General features: G+C 39.6%; 1 protein-coding gene and 2 long non-coding RNA genes across 3 annotated transcripts; 2 read left to right on the top strand and 1 right to left on the bottom strand.

Moving 5' to 3' along the window:
• The first annotated feature begins 6,040 nt into the window (after positions 1-6,040).
• Positions 6,041-6,998, top strand: LOC115921521. The gene is made up of 2 exons (XR_004062927.1): positions 6,041-6,093; positions 6,761-6,998. It is a non-coding gene; the product is annotated as an uncharacterized LOC115921521 (long non-coding RNA).
• Positions 6,999-7,847: 849 nt separating this feature from the next.
• Positions 7,848-10,346, bottom strand: LOC105440646. Its single transcript, XR_971750.2, has 2 exons — positions 10,200-10,346; positions 7,848-9,182 (listed from the first exon to the last, which is right to left on the bottom strand). It is a non-coding gene; the product is annotated as an uncharacterized LOC105440646 (long non-coding RNA).
• A 2,846-nt stretch (positions 10,347-13,192) lies between these two features.
• On the top strand, positions 13,193-14,620 carry LOC115921444. The gene has a single exon (XM_030978931.1). It carries the CDS (start codon positions 13,193-13,195, stop codon positions 14,618-14,620), a length of 1,428 nt encoding a protein of 475 aa, XP_030834791.1.
• Positions 14,621-16,638: the final 2,018 nt, after the last annotated feature.

Raw genomic sequence — 16,638 nt, 5'->3', positions numbered from 1 at the left:
TGCCAGAAAACTAAACAACATGTTTCAGAAGGCTTAAGATGCCTAAATTAATAGACTATTTTCAGTTAGTCTTTGATTTGAGAACAGAATCTCAATAAAGGACTTTTGATAATCTACATTTTCCCCGTTTTGGCGTCCGATGTGAGTGGTGGGGGCTGTTAGAGTTGAATTACTAGACATGAAATCGTTATTTTGTCCACCCTTCTTATGGAGTGATGAAACATGTGGACAGATCGTTTCTATGGTAGGAAAGGGGGGGGGGGGGGGAGCGACCCTAGATGATTTGTTTCTATATATTTCAGCTGCCGCTTTTATACGCATATTCCAGTGTTGATTAGATTATACATATATATTTATAACATATATTTGACAGGTAGTGCCAGTGCTAGAAAGTAAATTCCTGCCAGAAAACTAAACAACATGTTTCAGAAGGCTTAAAATGCCTAAATTAATAGACTATTTTCAGTTAGTCTTTGATTTGAGAACAGAATCTCAATACAGGACTTTTGATAATCTACATTTTCCCCGTTTTGGCGTCCGATTGTGAGTGGTGGGGGCTGTTAGAGTTGAATTACTAGAAATGAAATCGTTGTTTATTTCCACCTTTCTTATGGAGTGATGAAACATGTGGGCAGATCGTTTCTATGGTGGGGGGTGGGGGCAGTGGCGTAATGAGCAAAAACGTTTGGGGGGGGGGGGCTGACAAAAAAAAAATCTGAATCACCCCACTCTAACATGCAGGCCGCTGAATTACGTTTCTCAAAGTGGGGTTTAGGGGAAAAGCCCCGGTGGGGTTCAAGGGGCGAAGCCCCCCGAAGCTCAAGGGGTATGGGCATCAGTGGAGGATCCAGGAATTTCTTACCGGGGGGGGGGGGGGGCACAAAATGGCATGGGGTGAAATATATGTAAAACGATGAAGCAACAGAACGAGGCTTTAACGGCGAGGGAGCGGAGCGACCAAGCTAGAAATGAAATCGTTATTTGTTTCGCCTTCCTTATAGAGTGATCAGACCTGTGGGCATAGCGGTTCTAAAGAGAGGCGGGGGGGGGGGGGGACCATATCCCTATTTTCTTTATATTTCAAATGCTACGTTTAGTACATACACATGTTCTTGGGTTGATTCAGTTTATACATATCCTGGACAGGTAGTGCCAGGGCAAGAAAGTGAATTCCTGCCAGAAACTTAACAAAGCGTTTCGGAAGGCTTAAGATGCCTAAGTTACAAGACTATTTTCAGCTAGTCTTTTCTTTGAGTACACTTTGTTCACAAGAGCCGTTCTATCATCTATACGCTTTCCTCGTGATCGTGTCGCATGGGGAGGGGGTGGGGGGGGGGGTGGGTCTGTTTGTATAGAAGTACTGGAAATTAAACAGCTATTTGTTACACATTCCTTATATATTGACAACCCTATGAGCAGAGCAAAAGGGGGAAAGGGGGGGGGGGGACCCAAACCCTTTTTTTCCTTTTTTACTGTCATTGATGCTTTGGTATATATATATTACGGCGCTGTTGTTGTTTTATCTTTTCATATCTTCTTCTGGAGTTGCAACGGCTACATGCCTAAAGTTCTGTCGTAGAAAACTGAATCTATGTACCAATACGATTAATAGTGAGGCATATATCACAGACTATCTACTATTAGTCTTCTTTTTTAGAACCATGCTGCAATCAGGGACGTTCTATCATGTCCATGTTTCCATGTGATTTTTTTTGTAGGAGGGGGGGGGGGGGATGGCGGGCTCTTGGAAGATTTAGAATGTATGCACGTAATACATTTTGATGACAACTACCTTAGACAGTGCACCCCAGGGCTGTTATTCTAAAACAGGTTTTTTATATATTTTTTTTTTAGAGTCTGTTATAGCAGACTATTCATGAAGAAATTTAAAGGACGCTCCCATACACGCTGGTTTTGTATTAATCATTTTTGAAAATGTCAAAAGTTTAAATGCTTGAATGTAATAAATTTATTCATAAACACACAATATGACTCACTAAGAATAAATAAACCATAGTCATCTTTACTTTACGACTGTACGTGCTGGTTAAAGTTATGGTGTAAATCATTCTTTTTATATTTAGGATTCACGGGTACAGCACAAATTATTTCTTTATTTGGTGTACATACAACCTGTTATATGTTGCAATATAAAATGGCATTCATCTATCATCATAACCGATATCGTATAGATATGCTGAAAGAAAGAATTAACTGATAGTACCAACTATCAATGGGTAACTTTTATGAAACAGCAACCCTAACGAGCCATTCCCTACACCGATCTGTAACCATAGCAGTGGCGGATTCGTGGTGGGGGCTTGGGGGCACAGGCCCCCACCCCTGGCAAAAAAAAAAGAAGGGGGGGGGGGGTGTTCAGTAAAAAAAAAAGTTATAGCTCATTACCCCCCCCCCCCCCCCCCCCCCCCCCCCCCCCCCCCCCCCCCCCCCCCCCCCCCCCCCCCCCCCCCCCCCCCCCCCCCCCCCCCCCCCCCCCTTCTTATTCGCCGCCAAATATTTTCTCACAAATTGGGCCCCTCGCCGCCGGCTGGAGCCGCCCCTGATCCATATAGCATCGACGGTATTGCAGATGATATGCATCCATAAGTTTTAATACATTTATTGAATTAAGCTACAGTATATCTGCATTAAATCAAAATAGGCCTATACAAAATTGGGGAAAATGCACTCGAGCAGGTTTAAACAAAATTACTACAAACAGATTGATTTTCAATCAAGCTCCCTGCCAGATGTAAAATACTATTTTAAAAAGATCAAAATAATCCACATTTCGCTCGCATCTTCTTGCGTCCTTTAATTGAAAGCAGTTCGCAGAACCATCTCTTCAATGGTATATCGTGGGAGCAGCCTTGTGTATTCGAAGAATACGATTGCCAGCCTCCCTTGATTATCCTGGGAAATTCCAGCAACTAATGACCAATAGACGCACTGGAGAAGGAAAAACCAGGGAGACTGAGGTAAAATCTCCCTTGATTATCCAGGGAGAGTTTGTGGATGGGCTGAAGAGGGACACCGTCATGCAAGACTACCAGCTAGCTGTCAAGAGAGGAAAGTCCATGAAGAAATACAAACGTGAGTTATTCATTAAAAAAAGCTGCGTAATTTGTGTATGAAATGTTACTTATTATATTCCTTCTTCTGTACTTACCCTCTATAACTCAGGCAAAAAATCCTGAGAAATTCTCAAACTAAAGGATATTTGTATGGTTTTCTTTGAAGGCATCAATGTGCAACACTCTCTTACAGTGATTAACAGTAAATTCTCCCAACCATTTTTTGAATTTTCCTAACCGTTTTTCCTTAAAAATAAGACATAAGACATAAGACAGGCTTCGAAAATCTTTCAACACTTTAATGTCGCCTAAAATGTTATCAAATTTTGATAACATATTTGGGAGAATTAAGGAATCGATCAGATCAGATCAGTTTTCCCCAATAATTGTTATCGTTCATGGTGGTCCGTTTTCACTTTCAGATTATCTTTAATTGTACACCTAGCATTGAAGTCACTACCACCATAGACGTAATTACGTCTATGCTACCACGCACCATTTTCTCTCATCTGAACTATGTTACCAAGTCCCTTTTATTAGCAAGGTCGAATCCAATGATCGAAGACCACCCCAGGCGCGGATCCAGGATTTCTTAGGGGGGGGGGGGGGGGGGGGCCAAATTTGAAATTTTGCGAGCCAAATATTGGTACGTAATGGTGACCAACAGTGACGTAATGCGGGGGGGGGGGGGGGTCGGTGCAGGGAGGGGCGATTATCCCCCTCCCTCCTCCGCAAAACGCGGAAGCTTTGACGTTTCATTAAATTATTAGAGAAAAAAGACGATTCGTTGTACCGTTTTCGAAAATAATTCTCGTCTGAATTTAGTTTTCCCCAAAATTTTACGATTTATTAAATTATTAGAGAAAGAAGACGATTCGTTGTCGAGTTCTCGACTCTTTATCCTCGTCTAAAAATAGGTTCGGAGCGCGGAAGCTTTTAAGTTTCACAAGATTATGAGAGAAAGAAGACGATTGGCTGTACAGTTCTCGACTCTTAATCCTCGGAAGCTTTTAAATTTCCTTAAATCATTAGAAAAAGAAGACGATTCGTTGTACCGTTTTCGAAAATAATCCTCGTCTGAATTTAGATTCTCCCCCAACCCCCTCCTCCCGCGCGAAGCGCGGACGCTTTTACGTTTCATTAAATCATTAGAGAAAATAGACGATTCGTTGTACCGTTCTCGAAAATAATCCTCATCGGAATTTAGTTCCCCCTCCATCCCGCGCGAAGCGCGGAAGCTTTTACGTTTCATTAAATCATTAAAGATTCGTATTACCGTTCTCGCCTCTGAATCCTCATCTGAATTCAGGTTCCCCCTCCCGCGCGAAGCGCAGAAGCTTTGACGTTTCATAAGATTATGAGAGAAAGAAGACGATTCGTTGTACCGTTCTCGATTCTTAATCCTTGTCTGAATTCAGTCCCCCCCCTCCCCTCCTGCGCGAAGCTTTGACGTTTCATTATATTATTAGAGAAAGAAGACGATGCGTTGTATCATTCTCTATACTCTTAATCCTTGTCTGAATCAGGGGCCGTCTTAGGGCCCCTGGGGGGGGGGGGGGGTCGAGGCGGCGGAGCCGGCCCCGGAAGCTCAGGGGTTTTAGGCGTTTAATTAAGGTCAGATGAGCATTTTTTTGTATACCTTATTATTTTGTGAGACTGGCACGTCACTATTTGTCGTGGGGTCCAGGGGTTTTTAGGCATTAAATTACCGTCAGATGAGCATCTAAGGGCCCGCCGTAGGGCCCTAGGTGAAATCCAGGGGGCAGAGCCCCCGGAAGCTTTCATTGCTCTCATTCTATTTTATTTCTCTTTAATATACTTTTTCAAAAAAGTAGGGGGGGGGGCTCGGGGCTCCCGATCACCGCCGTACCTCGGGCCCTGACATGTAGGAATCTACTAAAAAGTGAGGAAAAATCTCGGAAATTATGTCATTTCAGCATTATTTGTAATCCACCGTTGTGGAATTAGAAATAAACCACGTTTAAATTTGATTTCCCCCAAGCCCCCCCCCCCTATCAGTACGCCAGTATCTCCTCTTTCCCTTTTTTCTTTCCCTTTCCTTCCTTCTCTCTTATTTTTTTGATGGGGGGGGGGGGGGGGGGGGGGTCAACAGCCTGGGAGGCAAGGCCCTTTCGCCCTTCCCGATCTCCTTCTTCCCCCTTTTTCCCTTCTTTTCCTTTCTTCTCTCTTTTTTTTTTTTTTTTTTTTGCGGGGGGGGGGGGGGGGCCAAGGCCCGCTCGGCCCCCCCCCCCCTGGATCCGCGCCTGGACCACCCAATTATGAGAGAAACTGGTCGGCGATAGATTTACGCAAAATCCATACGAAAAAGCTGGAATCAATCGACTAGAAACTACCAACTCAGTAACGAATCGTGCGAGCGAATCCTAATTCATGAACTACCATTTTCTTTGTTTATAAAGCCAAAGGATTAGGCTGATATTCCTTTCCATACAGAGTTTGTGTAGTAACGTTATGTGCTCTTATAAACATTATATTAAGCGCTTTATAAATGTAATTTATTATCATTATTTATTATAATATCTAAAGATAATTTAGATAAATGCATCTCTGATAATCTCTGAACTAAAAAAGAAAAGAAAAATGGGATAGGACATTATCAAGGGGCACATGTCTTAAAACGTTTGTAAAGAAAAAGAAAGGAAGAAAGTACAAAAAACAACGAGGCAAACACCCTGGGACAAAACAAAAACTAATTTAGAAAATATAAAAAATAAAAGAAACTTTCTCTCAATTTTGAGAAACGGTTAGCCTATACGTGTTCAAAATCTCTTTTGCAAAACAACGAATAAACTGACAATTTTGCTGATAATATGGGATATTAATCGCCCCTAGTCACGCCCTCAATGCCTCCTTTCTATCCATTCTTTATTCGTGCGTTCATTCTCAATCTATAATTCATGGTTATTAATTTTCATTTCTGCTATCATTTTTTTAGCTTGTGAAAATCTTTTGAACTGTTGGTGCAATAGACGAGGAGGCGCTGTCGCTTTCTGCTCCGGTAAGTCACTCTCAGATTTAATGGATCAAATTTACGTACACATATATTTTAACCATTGTCAAAACTCTGAACCAAAACAATTTGCTCCCGGTGGCGTAGGGGCATTGATAACATGGAGAGGGGGGGGGGGGGGGGGCAACATTGTTATGATGGTTGTACAACACATGCTCCGCTATTTTTTAATGTTAGACTTCTTGGGAGTAATTTCAATTGATGAATAAATTTCGGCTCGCATCCAGTAAACACAGATCGAGTGGTGCTCATCAGATAAAGGTTCGGAACCAGTGGGATTTGAACTTGCCATCTACCATATTTTTGTCATAATTGATAGTTGGAGTAATCGGATGTTTATAATGGATTGATCCCAAAGAAATACAGCTAAAATCCTTGAATTGCATGTCCATGTCAAGAGGGGGTCACATTAAAGCTGACTGCAGCAATGGTCTCTCATCTGCACATGCTTTACACAATTACCTATAAGGTGAATTTTATTTTATTTGTTTGTTTGTTTGATTCTCCCTCCCTCTCTTTTTCTTTCCCTCATCAGTCCTTCCTTTGTTCCTCCGTTCCTTCCTGTTCTCTCATGGTTATTGTTGTTAAGGAGTTTAACTGGTCATATCTTGTTCATCGCATCTTACATGTCATATTGTTGTCTGTTTTTCTTTAGGCCAAGGAACCGGTAATGGAATCTAGACTAACCCGCTGAATCTCACTGCCAACAAACCCGACCATCGACTGTTTAGGGATGCGCAAATACGACCCGAGAGAAGACTAGAAGCTGATTTGACCAATTACTGCGCAGTATTAAATGTGACGTCACATCATGTCAACAGTGGTTTTATCTGGATCAAAGAATAGTTGGATAACTTGAAATAAATGGATATATATGTAGAATTATGAAATAATTAAATGTGTGTTCTGAGTATTGTTGTAAGAAGTATCTGCATGCATCACTATCGGGACGCTACAAGAGACAGCATCAGAGGGAAAGAGAGATAGAGAGAGAGAGAGAGAAAACGAGAGAGAAAAACAAGGTTAAAAGAACAAGGGAAAAAATGAGAGAGAGAGAGAGAGAGGTACAAAGAAAAAGGGAAAGTAAAAAACAGGGGGCGGGGATATCTAGATAGCCTACACAGATAATTATAAAGTGGTTGAGGTGAAATATAGCACGGCTTCATGAGCAAAAGTGACAAACTTTCTTAAATCATTGTTACACCGGCGTTGTGGTGGATATAGGAGGTGAAATTAAGAAAAGGAAAAACATTTGCTTCTGACCTGTATTTTCTTCCTCTTTTTTTTGGAGAGAATTTTGGAAACCTAAAAAAAGAACACATAAAACCTGGTCAGATTTACTTTTCAGACTTGTTTTCACTGAAGTACTACAAATGCATCGTTACAACATTTATAAATTTGACATGTCTTTACATTTGGTCTGTTGGTAGATGAGGATATGTCTTTCTCTCTTCATCTCCCTCTCTCCCCGTCTCTTTTCTCTCGCCCCACCCTCTATCTGTCTCCACTAACCCTCTCTCATTTCGCTCTCCATCTCCTTCCTTCCCCTCTATAGCTTCTTTCCTCACTAATACCCCTGTCACACCAGCACACTGCCAGAGCAGAACAATTAATGTACCCTGAATGGAGGAGTATTGGTCGGTTTGGATTCGATGTGACTGAGGTATCAGGCTAATGCTTCCTCTCTCTTGCTGTCTTGCACACATTCATACATTTATCAACAATCCATAAGTATTTACTTCCTCTGTTCAGATATCATTATTTATTTATTTATTTATTTTTCTTTTCTATGAATGATAACGTCTACACTACATGCCTGTCGAAACCACTTGTTGTATTATTTCTGAAATACAAAGGTATATTAATTATCCAACATATTACCGATGTCAATGACCTCTTTTGAGTACAGTAATGATCTACTTCATATTAAAGGGCAATCCTTCCTTTTTAATAAATTCAATCGTATGAAAACAGAAATAAGATAACAGAACGGTGAACATTTGAATTAATTGGACCAATTATAAGAAAGTTGTAAATGCTTGAAAAATGAGATCACTATAGCTATGGGGATCTCAAAGTAGCAATTTGGTTAGTGGATTGTGACATAGTCATAGACAACTCTCACGTTTGTTATGTACAAAATCATAATTAATTTCTGTTTTACCCCCAAGTGCCTTCTCCCTTGGGGCAATAGTCCTTATATATTACGGTGAGCATAGTATTACAGATCATCTAAAAGAAAAAGACCCTCCTGAGTCATACATTTTTTAAACATTTATAATTTAGTAAATCTGCACGTTGGAACAGGTGAAGAAAGGTGATGACTTGAGGAGTGTGGGTCTAGGCTTCAAATGGACGCCTGCATAAGTCCCACACTATGTCTTTCATGTTATTAAGATCAAACACCGTCTGGTTACAGTTACATGCTGGTTACAATGAACATGATCTCTCTATTGCTCCCACCATTATCTACCAGTCCCATGCACTGCATTTCATGTCATGAGTGTAAAATCGGACTACAATTCTTTCAGCTACGTGTATCTTGCATCGTGTATCGTGTATCTAGGTTTGAAGAGCAAGATCTATCCAACACTCCTCTATTAATTTCTTGATCCTATTCACTGTCTTTTATATCAAGGACCTTGTCTCAGTTCAACTGCTGAGCTAACTTTGTCTGTTATGCGATTAAAAGAGAACCTACTAATACATTTTTCAGTCCCACACGCTGTTTCTGGCGTGATGAGTGTCACATCAGTCCTTCAGCTCATGGTCTGTTAGGCTTCAATCATATCTTAGTCCCATTCACTGTCTTTCACGTCATGAGAATGTACAAATGCTCAGCTACCCTGGTTTGAAGTTTGTGAAGCTGTGAGGTTATGAAGTGCAAGATCCGTCCATCGCTCTTCTGCTTTCTTCCCTCCTTCTTCCTTCCCTCCATCCATATCATTTGGAAGCTGGTTTGGAGGTATCTCGATGTCATCGTTAGGAAGCTTGTCCATCCTCCATTGGTCATCGATGATGTCCAGCAAACGACCTTCTCGCATCACCTCCGAATCCATCCTCACGTAATGATGTTCCTGTATCAAAAAAAATGATGAGACAAGAAAATAATGATCTGCCTTGATAAAGATTAAAGAAATTAAAACCCATTTGTTGCCAGAACTCAAAAGTCAGAAGTTCTGGTCATGCGACTGCATTGTGAAGGAAACGGTGTGGAATCGACCAGAAAAGGTTGATCATCAGTATATAAGAATTTGTGTGTATTGCAAGGTTCTGGAATCATCAAAATGATAAGAAATTTGGCCAAGTCTTGGTAAAGTTACGAACACTGTACACAGAAAGATGTATATGAGACTACACGAACCAAGGCGTAAAAATCCTACCCTGGATTTTTACGATGTTACATGACATATTGAGAATATGAAGGCATTTGAAGAGCCATGCTTTTTAAGGAACATGTCTTATCTGATGTTCTTCAACACTTGCATAATAAGACGCAGGATATGTTAAGTGGAAAACACTCCGTCCCTCAGGTAGGACGTTAAATGGAGGCCCCGTGTAGAGAAGAGTCACTACCTTTGCACGATAAGAACCCACTGCACTATTCGTATAAGAGTAGGGGGAAACCCTGGTTGAGTGGTCCACCTGCACACACCCCCAGTATAGTATGATAATACTCTGTAAAGAGGTCTGTACTCAAAAAGAAAGAAGGAGAAGAAGAAGAATGATAACGCTCACAAATTATTTTTCACCTCTTCCCAGAACTCAACCTTAATTCTCCTAAAAACCTTTCAGTTTAGCAGGTAGGTCTATTAGATCAGGATGTCCAATAAATTTGACATCTTTAAGTTTAACATTATAGTCTAGTAATGATTAGAACAACGAGGTTTACGGTTAGACTTAATGCATTGTAGAATTGGTGTACACAGAAGCAAAGAAGAAAAAGACAAGTACAAGCTTATTTGGAGATACCAATTACAATTACGAACACAAAAATTAGTATGTGGGGCTGATGATAATTCAGGTTATCTAGAGTCTACTATTTCTCAAAATTGGGAGGGGAATATTTGTTTATTAAATTCAGATTCGCTCACCTTGATTCTGTCTCTTTACTAGGTTAGTTATCTGTGATAGTATTTACAACACGCTTCTTCTAATAATCTATTTATAGGGCAAACAACGTCAAGAAAACTGAAAACGAAGCTTGACGTCTATGGTACTTTTGGGAGACAAACAACAAAACAAAAAGTAATTGAGCGGGTGACGAACAAAATCACCAGCCATTATAAACTAAAGAAATATTAATTACACGACCCACGGAACGTTTTTCAAAGTGGGGTGGCTAAAGTATTTACGATCAGGTAGAGCGGAGAGTAGATTGGCGTGGGGTCCAGGGGCAAAGCTCAGGGGTTTTAGGCATTTAATTACGGCATGGGCGTAAATCCTTACTATTGTTCAGGGGGGGGGGGGGGGGAGGATGAATGAATAGATCATGCACCCCCCCCTGAACAATAGGTATTACGTAAGGATTTACGCCCATGAATTACGGTCAGATGAGCATATTTGGATGCCTTATTTGTGACACTGGCAGGTCGCTATATTTTTGTAAATCATGGTCTGAGCCCCTTCAAAGTATATTGGGAGCCCCGAATTCCCAAAACTTTAAGACACATTTTTACAACAGAAAACCCAAATTATGTATTCGTTTATCAATATTAATGTTGTAGTGGGTACTTATTATTATTATTATTTTTTGCCCCCTCCCCTAGATCCGCCACTGGGACAAAATAACATATAAATATTTAAGTAGGATAATAGGCTTTCTTTCAATATTACGCACTTGTCAGAATCGGGAGGCGGTTGCACGTACGTGCCCGAATATATAATTTGCAATTTTATAATTTGATGGGAGGGAGGCGCAGCCCCTCCGCCCCATAATTTTTGTGTAGGCCTAAGAAATTAGGGCATGGTAGCCCCTATTCAACCCAAAACTTAATCGAACAACTTCTTAGTTTTCTCAACAAGACGAGTCCAGTGAAGGTATAAAGGTCTAAGATCGAATATCTTCTTTCATTACTTTTCTCCTTTCCAGTCTTATATGGTTTGCATGTACTTGTATAGCGCCATCTCCGACATTCCAACTGTATGTCAAAGGTTGCTGGGAATTCCAAGTACCAAAAATAGATCGACAAATTAACTAAATACATACATGTATAAAATACTAGTTATGATCAGTGTACCATTACCTGCACTGCACCACTATATCGCAAAGGCAAAGAGTTTACATGTTTACTGATTTCATATAGCACATAGACCGATACATATAGTGACGGAAAAAGACGTGAGTAAATTTAAATGTATATTATTTCCAACTTGAAAAGAAATCCAGTGATATTTTGCAATATTTTCGTTTTACATTGTCGTATATACATGTCACTATATCTAAGACCAACTTCCAGACCCTTCTGAAACTTTGTTTGTATCTGGATATAAAGTCATCTTTGACCTAAGACTGAAATACTTAGACATTGGGTTAAATGTCTTTGAGGTGATTAATGGAGAGCGATTGAGTTAAGACCAAAATGGGAATGACGGGTGTTTCGGAAATGATATCAGTTTGGTAAACCATGGGGAAATAGGCTGCAAAATGCAACCAGATCAAGACTTTAGAGTTTAATGTCCTTGATCTTGAACCCGGAAGTAACGTTTGACGCAATAGAAAACTCGTGATCATTTGATATCGTTCATATGATATATGTATATCTTCTCAGTGTTTGTTTATCCTGGGGGCAAAAGGGTGGCGATTTCGTTGTGATTAGAATAATTAATGTGTCACGAAGTATTATTCTTGCACGGTTATGTATAATGTAGATACATGTATGAATACACATTGGAAATATTTCAGGCTATTATGCGATCTTAACATAGATTATTCATTTCATATAATGATTCTGCAAAATCAGAGCAATTTAATTTCCTCTGTACAATCATGATAATTATTTTAAATAATATATTCCAGTGTGCAAGTACATGTTTATCGTACTTCTTTTGATTCTTCATCAGCTTTAAATATAATACAAAATGTTGTCTACTGAGTTTTAGAGTTGTTCAGAGCCTAGACTCCATGTTAAGAATAAGGTAGGCCTATGTTTATTTGCATCATATCTGAAGGCAGATCACGGATCATGTATTTTTTCGTTTAAATTTCACGAAATTTGTAATGCTTGGTGTTATGTACTCTTATGTACTAAAGGGCACAGGTGAATACTCGAGACAGATAATTAGCACACGTGCGATACTCTTGGTATAAGATCCCAAAAGCAAGTTTATTTCGCTCGGCACATGCGTTGCTATTGTGAGTTTTGTGACTCATGGTATGACACTTGGTTTCAGATTAATGAAGAAATATTGTAATGATTGTTTTTCCAATGACAAAATACTAAAATGTGAATGGTAAACAACATTTCTGAGACTTATGTTTACATTTTGTTTTCCTTTTTCATGGTTTACCTTTAACCATGGGCTTTAACTCAGTGATGCAGTTATAACTTGTATACGTCAGATATTTAAACAATGTATACTAGCATGACTAATTGCGATACATGATCAGATGAATCAAAGCTCCACTAGCTATCATTATGTTGTTTCCTTTTCTTTCCTCTCGTATTCCTGTAGAATTCGAATCATGGCTGATGCATTTAAGAATGTTATTGCTCAGAGTCTGGAGTGTCCTGTATGTCTGGATACCTTCACCGATCCAAAGATCCTGTCTTGTTCTCACACCTACTGCAAGGCCTGTCTGGACAACCTCTTGGAATGCCATGGTAACGACCAGATGCTCCGATGCCCTGTCTGCAGAGCTGAAACACAGGTCCCAAACCGAGAAGTCAGCAAATTACCGGCAAGTCTAGCTTTGAAGTCTCTCATAGAGGACGTTAAGAATCAATATCAGTTTTGCACGAATTGTAAATCCGAGGACAAACCCCAAGCTGTTGTCTACTGTCAAGACTGTGGCATGTATCTCTGTATTACTTGCCACAACAAACACTCTCAGTGGCAAAACTTCATTAGTCATGAGGTCTTAGCCATGAGTGAGATCGTATCAGGGAAGGTGTTAGTACGTAGGTATCGTAAATGCAGGAAACACCCCAAAGAGGATGAGGAGTGCTTCTGTTCCGACTGCAGGAGATTTGCCTGCTTCAGGTGTGTTGTCATGGAGCATACAAACGAAGGACATCGGGTCATCGAGGCGACTGTTTATGAAAGCAACCATATGAAGAGTATCGAGGACCTCAAATCCAAGGCGGACAAGAAACGTTCTTGCTTTCAGAAATACGTTGATTTCATTGATGAACAGAAGGAGCATGTGAGCAATGTTCAAAAGCAGTGTACAGATGATATCCACAAAGCATATGAAGAATCAGTCCGACAGCTGACAGAGCAGAAAGAAAACCTCGTTGGTGAAGTCAAGGGTAGGACTGAAGGAGTGGAGAAAGAATTGGACGAAATGAAGAAATCAGCTCTGGAGCAAATCACTCACTTGACCATCATAGCTGACGTGGTAACCAATAGGACAAAAGTACCGTCAGATATGGATGCTTTGGCTGCACACGACACTCTATGTCAAGACTTACATGAGGCCTTGAAACAAGAAGATCCTGACTACAAGCAGCCGATGCAATCGAGCAAGAAAGGAAAAAGTGTCAGTTTTAAGGGGAACGTTGGAATGGATGAGATAGCTCTCGGTAATATCGTAAATGCAGTTACAAAGAACATCACTAATTTGCCTACTAAAAAAAGCATGAGTGACTTGGTTGGTACACCAGACGGTAAGATGGCAGTGGGATGTACGACAGGGGGCGTGGAGATCTTCTCTGCTGATGGCCAGCTCCAGCAGACGTTTCTCCAAGAAGTGAAGATTCGTGGAGTAGGGTTCCTCTCTGATGATCGGTATGTTATACTTGATGTCTCTAACAATATCACACTGTACACACTAGAGTACACAAAATTGAATGTAATGTTTGAGACTCTGAGTCGCGATGAATGTGAAAGTGCTAGCCTAACTGTAGACGGTGATGATCAGATCTATGTTAGCTACTGGGAAATTCGAAAGATCCAGGTATTCTCACCAGCAGGTGGAAAGGCAATCAGTGAGATACCATGTGATGGGTATCAACCTGGGCAGATCACTAACTGTAACGATCACCTGATCTCCGATTCTTATTATAAAATACGATTGATTGACAAACAAGGTGTTGTAAAATATGAATTGGCGAAATTCAGGAATTACCTAATCGCTGCTGTGTCTCAAAGGAATACAATCCTGATAGCCACACAGAAACCATTTGAAAGTTTGGTCAACATCGATGAGTACACTAACGAGCTGAAGCATGTCCAGAACCTCGTCATTGATTACAAGATTGAAAGACACGGGATATATTGGCACCAGCTCCAGCAGTACCGATCTGGAGAGATCGCTTTCTGCACTCCTGATAGACTCTATATATTCCACTGAAACAAATGGATGACTCTCTCTTACTTGCACTGTATGACATGCCCGTGGAACGTTTACGATCAGGTAGAGCGTTTTGTAGGTGAAAAATACATTTCGGTTTAAAATATAATGAAAGCGAGTACCGTAGTTTTTTCTTCCTCTCTCATATTTCTAAAGTTTGTGAGAGATTTGTTTTGTAGAGCAATATATTATAGACACAGGTCGCGCTAAGTTTCGTTTTTGCGCCCGGAATCACCAAAAACAAAATCTCACGCACAAATTTGGCAAAAGAAAGGGACGCAAGCAAAAATCCAGGTCGGTTTCCGGAAGCTGTAGAAGAATAATTTTCGCATCGTATACTGATTATAATATAAATGATTTTCACATCTATCCGATCTGTTCATATAATGTAGCAATAACGACCCATCTGTTACACTAATAAACGATGTGCATGAGACTAATTTTGTTCGCTATAATTTGCATATATTTCATGCGCAGATTGAGGAAGGAAAAATCCAAATCCAAACCAACATTTTGACGTTCGTCTTTTGCGCACCTGTATAACTAAGTGGAGAGTTAATTTCAGCCAGATTCTGGATAAAATTGTGTTTTTTTCTGAACAAATTAGGCTTTTACGATCACTTTTACGGAAATAATTTTATGAATCAACAAACTGCCGATTTTAAATGCTTTGCCGACATGCTTGACAATGATGCCTCCGTGTTTTTGCTTCTCACATTCGCTAATTTTAAGGTTTTTTTTTGCTGAATTAGGTTCGCTAAATCGCGCTTTTAGGTGAATGTGGTCTCGCACTTGGTTGGGAGCCTCAATATTTGCCTGTGGACTAATACCATCATTGATATATGTACCTAAAGGAATTTAAGGGATTCAAGTCACCCCCTAAATGAAAATTATGTCAGGCTAAGAAGTGGTAAAAGGTGGCAGTCGAATAACTCCGGCACCTTGAGGTACCTGAACTCTTATGTTCCGTGCTCGATCTATCCGTCTGTTGAATGAAATGTAAAATGTGAAATATATGATTCGTATTGTATTATTTTCAATTTGATTGTAAGAAATTATCAACAAATTATTTGTATTTACTATACGACAATTATATTTGATTTCCTATAAAAGCCATCTTTTCTCAAATGAAATGAAAAAGCATCTCTTGTATTAAATACTCACATGTTATCATATATTGCATCATGTTTATTAATGATTATTTCATACTGCCGTCAATAGGTATTAATATTTCATACATACTGCACTCATATTTAGCTTTCATTTATAGAGAAATTTATTGTTGTGGATCTATATTATAATAGGCTATTGCATTCCCCAGAAGATATGAACATTTTTTGTAACTTAAACTGTCCAGGATACATGGTTATTTTTCCACCATAAAGAAAATAATTATGATAATTTTTTTTAATTGTTAAACTTTGTATGGTTTATTGTTTGCCCGATAACAATTTTTTTTATTATAGTTATATAATGAGCCAAACTAATAATATTAATAACAATAACAATCATAATAAAAATACTAATGATATTAATATTGAAAATAATAATAATAATAATTATAATGTTACATTGTGTTTGTAATTACTCTCGATAAATGAACAAACATTGAATGTAAATTCATAGAAAATATCTATATAATGTGAATGTTAAAGTGCTATATGGCTATATTCTCTCTATATACTCGTTTTATGTTATATGTACATGTCACATGTATAGTTTAGTTATTTTTCTCTGTGAATAATGCATGTAAGAGCAATGAATTTATTTTTGGACCAATAAATTTGAATTGAATTGAAATTGAATGAACTGAAAACACGAGAGTTAGGTAAGAGCGCACTATGTATCAGGGGCGGCGATTTCTTTTCATGACCGGGGGGGGGGGGGGGGTGGGCGAAATGCGAGGGACGAGGGAGCATAGTGAATGATAAGAGCCAGTGGCGTATTAATTAACAAAAACGTTGGGGGAGGAGAAAGAAAAATCCGCATCGCCACCACTCTACATGCAGGCCTCGCTG

This window comes from Strongylocentrotus purpuratus, unplaced genomic scaffold, assembly GCF_000002235.5.
Source record: "Strongylocentrotus purpuratus isolate Spur 01 unplaced genomic scaffold, Spur_5.0 spur5_scaffold_1, whole genome shotgun sequence".
Lineage (NCBI taxonomy): Eukaryota > Metazoa > Echinodermata > Echinoidea > Camarodonta > Strongylocentrotidae > Strongylocentrotus > Strongylocentrotus purpuratus.
The sequence above is the reverse complement of the archived record's forward strand: the minus strand, read 5'-3'. Positions and strand labels throughout refer to the sequence as shown.